A 10090-nucleotide genomic window follows, 5' to 3' on the forward strand; every position below is an offset into this window, starting at 1 on the left:
TCATAATCCGGAATGGTGTTTACTATTTCAGATTTTATAATCCGGACAATTCTTATGTATAATCAGCCATCAAAATCTCTCACAAATTTTTGTTTTTGTTTTTGTCAAGTAGTACAGTGGTTAGAGCTCACACATTTTAAATGTGGAGACTTCAAGTAGTACTGGGGTTCGAACTCAGCCCCTACATATAATATGCAATATTCATACCAACTGAGTTAAGTTCGTAGGATCGTAAAACTAAAACCTAGTTCAATTGACAATATTGAAACTTTATACAAAAGGATAATGTTGACCTAGTCCATTTTTGATATAAAGTTATTTCGTTACATTTCTTAACCAAGTTTTTTTAAAGAAAAAAAGTTGGTTAAGAAACTAAAAGAAAGTTACTTTATATAAATAATGGATGCAAGTATATTACATTGACAAAAATAGATAAAGTTTTCTTTTAATTAATGTCTTTACTATATCATTTTTCGTTAGTGCTCTTTGAATCCGTAGGTCTTCTCTGTCTTGGACTAGGGCATCATGCACTCACCTTAAAATTTTGTAACGAAAAAAAAAAAAAACCAATATCTTTGCTACAACAGCTATTAACAAGACTCGATTCATGATAAAATAATGAATTTTTTAAAACATTAAAATGGGAGAGTTGGACTTTAAATGTATAATATATGTAAGGTCTGAGGTTCGAATTTCGGACATAAAAAAAATACAAAGAATTATATGATACACTCGTTTTCTAAATCAATAAATTTGTAAATCATTTTTATAAAATAAATAGTTATTTATCAACTGTTTATATTTTAGAAAATATCGTTTTACAAAAGCCCTTAAAAAAAATAAGAGTTATTTGTACCACTTACATGCTTTGAGTTATTTGATTGTAACAATTGAGTCTTTTAAACATTTTTTCTTACCACATAAGTCTTTTTAAGTTATTTAAGTATACCTTTTGAACACCTCATAACTTACGTTTTCAAAATTTGAAATATCGATAAATTGTTACGGTTAAATAAATTAAATAACCTAATTGAAATATGAAAAACTTAAAAATCAACCGGTTACAATTAGCTAACTTAAAGGATTTAACTAGTACAAAAATATTTTTAAAAAGACTACCTTATTACAATTAAATAATTTAAAAATCTCTACCATAATTTAATCTAAAATTTAACTAGGGTTAATAGTGTTTTTCACCCCTGTAATATAGGTCATTTTCGGTTTTCGCTCTTATAAAATTTTCGGTTTGATTTCTGTCTTTGTAAATTTTATTTTTTTTCCGAAATACCCCCCTCCTCCCTCCAACTCAACAAATCAGCCTATGTGGCGCTGACAAGAATTTCTTTTTTTTCACTTGCCACGTGTATAATTCGTTTTTTTTTTTTAAATTGTGAAATTTTAATTTCGTTTTTTAATTTTCGTTTTTTAATTTTAATTTTAAAAAACTCAATTTTTGTTTAATTGTTTTATTTTTTAAAATATTTGAAAAAAAAAAAAAATATTTCGATTTTTTTCCAAAAATTTAAAAATATGATTTTTTAGAATTTTTTAAATTTTAGAAAATGATTTTTTTAAAATTTTAATTTCAAAAATGATTTTATAAAAATCTAGAATAAAATTTTTCGAAAATAAAATCTGAATTTTTAAAAAAATCTGTATCCAGATTATTAAAAATAAAATATTTTCCATAAAAAAAAATATGACTTTTTTTAAAAAATTTCGAATTTGTTTCTTTTAATTTAACTTTTTTTTAATTTTGAAAATTAAACTCCAGAATCTTTAAAAAAAATTAATTTCGAAAAAAAACCGAATATTTTTTCTGATTTTTTTAATATTCGAATTTAAAATAAAATCGAAAAATTCAAAAAAAATCTTATCGTTTTTTCTGATTTTTTTAATATTTGAATTTTTTCTTTTTCGATTTTTAAATTTTTTGAAAAAAAATCTGAATATATTTTTTATTTTTGAAAATTAATTTTTAAATATTTTAAAAAATAAAATATGATGTAGATAATTAAAAAAAATTGAGTTTTTTAAAATTAAAATTAAAAAACGAATTATACACGTGACAAGTGAAAAAAAAAATCCATGTCAGCGCCACATAGGCTGATTTGCTGAGTTGGAGGGAGGAGGGGGATATTCCGGAAAAAAAAAATTTACAAGACAGAAATCAAACCAAAAATTTAATAAGGGCGAAAACCAAAAATAACCTATATTACAGAGGTGAAAAACACTATTAAACCATTTAACTATTATAATCATAAATATTATCAAAAAAAACTATTATAATCATAAATAATAATTAAAAAAAAAAACTCATTTAAATATTAATCTAAAGATTCGTGTAATAGAGTAACCATTAACATAACACCACATTTTTCGTCTCCTACATTTCAATCAGATTCACCTCTCACCTTCATTTTCTCCACTACATTTTTCTTCCAATTTCTTGCTAATGTAGCAACCCTTTTGAATCCTCTACCAGAATTCACAATTGGTCTTTCCCTTAACAGATTCTACCCAAAAAAGTCTGAATTTTTTCTTACCAATGAATAGTTTCACCGCCGAAGATCTGTCCACAATCGGAGGAATCGCCACCGTATCGATTCTCCATTCATTCATTCCTACACACTGGCTTCCTTTTTCCATCGTGGGTCGTGCTCAGAAATGGACCCTTTCCAGAACCCTCTTTGTTAGTATGTGATTCTTCTTCTCTTCATTTAGATCCATTTTTCATTTTTTTTCTTGCTTGGTTATTGATTAGTTTTATGATGTATGTTTAATTTCTCAGTGATTTGAATAAGTTGTGTTAAAATGGTAGTGTTATTTATTATAGGATTTCATTTGTGTATAATGACCGTGTAATTTTGTTTTACACGTGCATTTAATCAAAGTTTTAGTTTTAATATAAGATGATTTGTTTGGATGTACGTACGAATAAATAAAGTATTACATTGTCGGTGCACGGTAATTAAACTCATTATTATACTGGAAAAATATTGAAGCTTTAGTTTGTGGGTGTTAAATAATTAAGGATGTGAGATTGAAGAGGGTGGAAGAAAAGTAGTTATGTGCATTAGATTTGGGTGTTGGAACAATTTAATTGAAGTGCTTATCAAATAAGTGTTTATGTATAAGTTATTTATATAACAAAAGATAAAGGGCTAGTTTAAATTGACTTATTTGAGCTTTTCTACTGGCATAAGCACCTGTGAGACTGTTTGGAAGAAGTTATTAAAACAGCTTATGGCATGTTTGTAAGTTGTTTCCGGCTTATTTTCTTATACTCTCCAAGATAACTTATGAAAACAGTTTATTCTTTACAACTTACAAGAAAACAATTTTGCTTTATTTTATGTTTTGTTGTAGAAACAACTTATACATAAGTGCTTAACATGATACACATTTATACTGTAAGCTGCAAATTAAGCTATTTATCCAAACAGGGCTGAAATAAGTTAAATTGTTTTCATATAAGCTATAATTAAGTTGTTTATAAGTGCTTATGTATAATCTATTTTTATGACAAAAAATTAACTATAAGCTAAGTTGGTTATATTAGTTATCCTGTAGAGCTTGAGGAAATAAGCTGAATACATGGTCATGTCACTAGATGAACAGAATATACGTATTCATTATTTTGTTCTATTATTCATAAGTCATTTCCATAAGCTCTCGCTCAAACAGTTTCATAAATAAATGTTTATGACAGAGTAGATAAACTCAAACAAGTTAATCCAAAGATGGCCTTGCTCAGTCTAGATTATCTGAATTGTATTGTTTTTCAGTTATAAGTCGATGGTTCTTTATGTATTGTTTGTACAACAGTACAACTTAACTTAAAAAACTACTACTACCATTTAAATACTCGCTAATAACAGAACAATTAACAGTTTTGACAGTTACTAGCTAAAAATGGTGAGTACATATTTTCTGAATAAGATACAGCTATGGAAGATCATGTCTGTTTGGATTTTTGTGGAAAATCCTTAACGTATGTTTGAACCTAAAGTATCTGTACAGTTTCTCTAAAATAACGTTTGCAACTAGAGTTGTTATTATTTGCAATATGTTGACGAGTGAAGTGCGGTGCAAGTATTTGAGCAGTTACATATGAATTGAACTGGCCCACCGTTCATTTTACTAATAGAGCGGCAATTAATTATTTACATCCATGTTTCCTTTGAACTGGCCCACAGTTCGTTTTTAACTGTTTGTTTTCTTCATGCAGCTGCATTTGGAGCAATTTTGCATGTAATATCCACTTCACTGCTTGGTATAACAGCAATTACCATGGCTAACACCATTGCTGGTGAAGAAACAGTGCATAAGCTTGCTTCACTTTTGCTCGTATTTCTCGGTGGTATGTATATTATATTGTTTCTTATGGGAAAAGGTGGCCATAGTCATTCGCACAACCAACCCATGGAGAAAATGGCTGTAGCCGGGCTTATTCTTGTTCCTGCATTGTCTCCTTGTGCTACAACACTTCCAGTATTTCTTGCTGTTGGAAATTCATCTTCCATGATGGTGCTCGCCATCATTGTGCTGCTACTCAGGTATTAAGTTTATTTTTACTGCTGCTTTTTGGTGCTTCTTTTTCAAAGGTGCAAACTTGCTTCTGCTTTCGTGTGCAAATGCAGTGGTTTCCTGTCTTGGTTATCAAGATTATATTTTGGAACACTGCGTCAGTAGTTATCAAGAATGGACATTCTGAATTGTTGGTTATCATTATCAGCAATGAATTAAAAAAATGCCCTTTAGAAATGTCTCACGTCAGGATCATGAAATGTGTCTTGACCATCAGGACATGAATATGCAATTCAAACTTAAACTGACTAGTCGAATCAAATGACATTGTACAAGTAATTCACATTAAACAGGATAATATTTCTAAAGTCCTCTCAGGAAATTTATTAAGTAATAATTTCATGGTCGCCACTTACATGATGTTTGATTTAATTCAACTAGTTGAATAAGCAGATTGAACCTAGTTTTGAACAAATATTAATTACATTCGAGCTAGATACCTCTTGCTATTTTTGCATAATTCTAGTTAGTTGATTAGAACATTTATCTCGAGAATCCTGATTTCTGTCTTGCATTTGAATTTTAAATGCTGTTTTGTATAGATGCTTAATTTTGAAGCCTGAAATTCCTTCTTATGCTCTGTTGATGCTAGTTTGGTTTTAGAGGCCTGTTTTGATCGACTTATTTGAGGTTATTTGTTGGCATAAACACTTGTGAAACTGTTTGGGAGAACTTATGGAACCAGCTAATGACATGCCAATGAGCTGTTTTCAATTTATTTCTATATGTTCTCCAAGATAGGTTAAGAAAACAGTTCATAGTTTATATAAAAACAGTTTGACTTTTTTTTATCGTTTCATATAAGAATAATTTAAACACAAGCATTTATATGATAAGCGGTTATTTATCCAAACAGGCCCTAGATGCCAAATTAGTTTGTGGAAGTTTTTGTTTGGGGATTTTCTACTGTTTACTAATCTTTAACACATTGCATTGCATCTACAGCACAATTTCCGTGATGACTTCACTAGTAGCATTGTCATTTTATGGGGCCAGTCAGCTGAAGTTTCATTGGGTGGAGCGGTACGACAAACTTCTTGTTGGTTCAGTACTGTGTTTAGTAGGAGTGTTAACCCTAATGTTTCATGATCATGATCATAATCATGGAGAAGTAGCTTCTGTTGGAGAGCACTTGCATTGAAAGATTATAACCTTGTGAGAGTATATAATATCTTGTAATTTGACACTTTTGAGGATTGTCACGGTATTGTTTCTATTTTATATGAAACAAGATGTTATCTACAGAAATGATCATCTTGGTGTAGTTAAAGTTGGAGTGAACTTAGTTTACCATGTGAAGATAATGATGTTGTTTATTTTTTTTTCCTTGTGTTTTATCTCTGAGAAATGATATTTAAACAACCATTTTACGACAACTTTCTCTCTCATGCTCACGTTGTATTTTTACATTCTCTCTCTTATGCTTTGGTTTTTGTGTCATCAATACCTATATTTATTTGTATATTATGGTAGTCCCACATGTTGTTAAAAAATAATTGTTCAAATAACATTGCTATTTATCTTTTATTTCAGGAGTTAGTTGAGTGAATAACTAAAATATGTGATAGGTTGAATATATGGATAGAGCATATGGAATAATACGTGTATAACTAATTAAAAATCGTGGAAAAGTTTTTGGATTTGCATGCAATGAAACTGTTAAAAATTTACTCTACCTTAAATAATATTCCATGGATCGCAATGAAACTGCTAAAAATTTCTCTATTTGGGTTTCTCTTCTACAACCTATAAGTTGCGAATTGTTTGTGTTAAGTGGTACCCATAATCAACTAATCAAGCACAAAATGCTATTGTCAACATACCGGTCTTATACGGACAAAGTTTATTTAGACCATCTACATTGGTGAGGTTTTCACCATGTAAGACTTGGTACCTCCATTGTGAAAAAAAAAATTCGGAAGTCTCTTGAGATCCAAGATCTTATTAAAAACCTCCATTCTTAAGTGGGCTCCACATCACTTTTTAATAAAATAATCATTGTTATGTTGCTTTTATTAAAATGTAAATGATAAAGAGTTATTGGTGGAACCCATTTAAACTTTTTGTTAGAGATTCTCTATTGGAGTGATTGAGTACCTATTAGATATTATTATTAAAAAATTATAAAAAAATGATATGTCTATGTGAGATCCGTTTAAGACCTCAAGATTGAGTGTCTTCATTATGAATGCTCTTAGTCATTGAATGCTCTGATTTATTGGGGCCACCCATGCCAGGGGCAAAGGCTTAAATGGAGAAGTGAAGAATTTAAAAATTATTGTGAAGAAAAACATGGGGAAGGTATAATAACTAAACATAATACCACTACTATGTATGATTAATATATAAAATTTGGAGGAGAAAGTCTACAAAACTAGGATCCAAATCCTCTAAGTTAACCATCCTTATCAGGTATACATTTCGCAGGAAAGGCCATAAATAAATTCAAATCTACCAATTTCATTAAACACCATGTTCAAAAATACTAACAAATCTTTCATTCAACCCTTTGCATCCTTTAGTGATGGTGTTGATCACCTCCATCCATAGCAACCAAAAAGAATATGACAACAAATAGTATGATCAACATCTCTACCTTCAAACACAAAAAATAAGAAAATTAATATCAAATATAAAGAGTATTTTAAACAATGTAGTTGTAATAGAATCTCTTTTCTTAATAATTGAAAGGTTCAACTTTATGATACTCCACTCCAAATCAACACAAGCAGAATGAGTATGAGTACCCTTAAATTAACATTTATGATGGTAAAATCTTTTTCAACATCTAAAAATAGAAACACAAGTGGAATAAGCAGGAAGTGATATAAAAATTGAAGGAATGATGCGTGTTCAGTCATTCCAATAGAACTGAATCATTCTGAGCTAACATGGCTTAAATCACACCAAATAAAAAACTTACACATTGAAGGGATCTTTGTTTCTTTGTTTGTTTAGTTTGGTGTGTGTTTAAGGTGGTGTGGAAATAATCCAAATTTATTAGGCATCATCTTAACACATTGAAGATTAAAGTCATATTCTTAGAAATCAAATATTGTATTTTCAAAATATATAGCGTCAATTGAGTTCAAAAACATAAAACTACTTCTCAATTCTCAAAGCTTCTTTTTCTGCAATGACCTGATGGGTTATTCAATTTTTTGGTTTATCACTTTAAGTTGGTGCCTATTCCTTAAGTCAGCAGCATATATGCATTATCTTTAACTTCCAGCAAATTGGCCTGCTAGTTTTGTAATATTAAACTGCTCATAAAGATAACTTCCGAAAAGAAATATGGCATAATAGGTTACCTCTGGAGACCCAGCATTAATAGTCAGTCCATTTGGAACAGTTGAACTTGAGGAACGAAAGCTCTGAATCTCAAGCTCATCGATTCCAATCAATGTCACTCTCCAGACCAGAATCGTCACCCTGCAATAACGGTTACATGATTATCACAGAAATATATAAAACAACTACGAAAAGCAAGTGAGAAAAATGTGATTTTGAAATTGGTAAGTAAAACATACCATTTTTTATCTCTCAACTTTGCAAAGTAGAGATCTTTGGGCTGCTCAAGCAGATAATCAAAAAGATTAACATCAGATATTATGTGGTGAGATTGTTATGGAGGAAGAAAGAGAAGCTCAAGATACAGAATCATATCAGTGGAAACTTTCTTACCGAAATTACACATGATGTTACTTTGAGACGGTGGCTTGCATGGTTTGATGGTGAATATGCTCCCATCAACAAACACTCATAATCAAGGAAATTACGGTGGATCAAATAAAAAACAAACGAACAAAAATCAATGAAGTGAAGCTGCATCGACCTGAATAATAAAAAAAAGATGTTAAGATTTAAATTTAAAAATAAAAATTGAAACTTTTGTTGAGTTGAAGAATAAACATGGAAAAACAAGAATAAAAAACTAACCTTTGAAGGAAAGGACACCATGACGGCAGTAATGTTCCGGTGTGAAGCTCCGGTGACGGTGGTGTTGTCCTGTTACGGTGTTGGAACAAACAGAGAAGAAAATACATGAATTTCAGTACAGTACAGCACATGCATGAAGTATCACGACAAGAGTAAGGGAAAAAAGAGAGGAAATCTTACCACGGTGGAGGAGGGTGATTTCCGGCGCGGTGGTCGCCGGGAAATAAAGTGGATGATTTTGAAGCGAGCATTAAGGTGTGAAAAATGAAGTTAGAAGATATGAGAAAGAAAGAGGTTAGGTGAATGTTGTAGTCTTGTAGAGGAGGAATCTAATGATGATGGTTTTATGGGAAATGGAGGCAGTAATCACAGTCACAGGATGATGGAAGTGACAAGTGAAGAAGAGAGACAAGTGTGTTAAAAAATAATGACAAGTTGCAGGCGGTGGGTGTGGAATTGTGTTGAGATGAGTCGTATTTAAAGCCAAGTTTTATGGATTTGGATCATCTCCTTCCTCTCGTAGGTCGTTGAAAGAGAAGATCAAGAGAAAGATAGAAACAAATTATGGAATGAGGGAGAAGGAGGGAACGAGGGAAAATAGAGGATCAAATTTATATCGAATAAACGATTAAATTTGTGCATGTTTTTATACTAAATTCTTAAATTGGTGTTCGACGATATTAATAATTCAAAGTGATCTCTTTTCTAAAAATAAATAAATAAAAAATTTAAAATTGTCTCTGCCTTTGTCAAAAGTTTCTTTGATTAATCCCCAACTCTATTAGTTGTTTTGTATTTTAAATCATTAACATACCAAATGGTCGAACCCCGAACCCTGCATATAACAATGCATGTCCTTGCCAACTGAACTATGTTCACTAGAACAAGTTTTAAAGTTTAATGAAACAAACTCAATTTTTAAAATTTCAATGTAATAAATGAAAAATTTCGGTCCCCATGAGCATAGCTCAGTTGGCAGGGACATGCATTGTTATATGCAGGGGTCGAGGTTCGAACTCGGACATCCCACTTATTCATCTTGAAAAAGGTGAATTATAGTCACTAGGCTACCTCACAACAAAAAATGCAAAATTTCTAAGATAAAATTTTCTCATTAGACTTATTATCAAATGCATTATAAACATTTGTTAACATTTCCATTATTTTTTCTTTTTGGTGTTAACTCATTGGTTTATAGGGGAAGGGAAAACGAGTTCAGATAATCGAATTGGGTTCTCTTGAACAATTTGTTGTTTAAGCTATTCGAACTCAATTTCTTAATTCACATAGATTAAATTTAAAGAGAGTTGTATCCATAGTTTTAAAACTCGGCTCGGTCATCGATTCGGCGGAGGTACTGGGTCAATGGGTCAATGGTCGAACCACTGAGTCATTGGTCGAACCGCATGACTGAATCGGAACCACTCGGATGACTCAGTCAGATAACTCGATCCTTAGATTAAATTTATATAGTTATTTAACCAGATTAACTCGGATTGAATCGGTGACTCGGTCACTTTATAAACTAAAATAATTAATGAGTGTTGTAATTTAAAAAAAG

At 30.7% G+C, this 10090-nt stretch overlaps 2 protein-coding genes across 3 annotated transcripts; one reads left to right on the top strand and one right to left on the bottom strand.

The window, feature by feature from the left end:
* The first annotated feature begins 2419 nt into the window (after positions 1 to 2419).
* LOC11435197 (uncharacterized) lies at positions 2420 to 5966 on the top strand. Its single transcript, XM_003617032.4, has 3 exons — positions 2420 to 2696; positions 4232 to 4559; positions 5536 to 5966. The coding sequence occupies exons 1-3, from the start codon at positions 2549 to 2551 to the stop codon at positions 5729 to 5731; spliced, it is 672 nt and encodes a 223-aa protein (XP_003617080.1). The 5' UTR covers positions 2420 to 2548; the 3' UTR covers positions 5732 to 5966.
* Positions 5967 to 6909: 943 nt separating this feature from the next.
* On the bottom strand, positions 6910 to 8967 carry LOC11423231 (uncharacterized). Of its 2 annotated transcripts, XM_024783932.2 has the most exons (6): positions 8710 to 8960; positions 8530 to 8598; positions 8275 to 8425; positions 8121 to 8161; positions 7902 to 8022; positions 6926 to 7186 (listed from the first exon to the last, which is right to left on the bottom strand). In XM_024783932.2, exons 1-6 carry the CDS (start codon positions 8778 to 8780, stop codon positions 7109 to 7111), a joined length of 531 nt encoding a protein of 176 aa, XP_024639700.1. In that variant the 5' UTR covers positions 8781 to 8960; the 3' UTR covers positions 6926 to 7108. The 2 variants fall into 2 exon arrangements, with proteins under 2 accessions (XP_039690091.1, XP_024639700.1); XM_039834157.1 differs by having other exon boundaries at positions 6910 to 8022; positions 8710 to 8967.
* Positions 8968 to 10090: the final 1123 nt, after the last annotated feature.

The sequence above is a fragment of the Medicago truncatula genome, chromosome 5 (genome assembly GCF_003473485.1).
Source record: "Medicago truncatula cultivar Jemalong A17 chromosome 5, MtrunA17r5.0-ANR, whole genome shotgun sequence".
NCBI lineage: Eukaryota > Viridiplantae > Streptophyta > Magnoliopsida > Fabales > Fabaceae > Medicago > Medicago truncatula.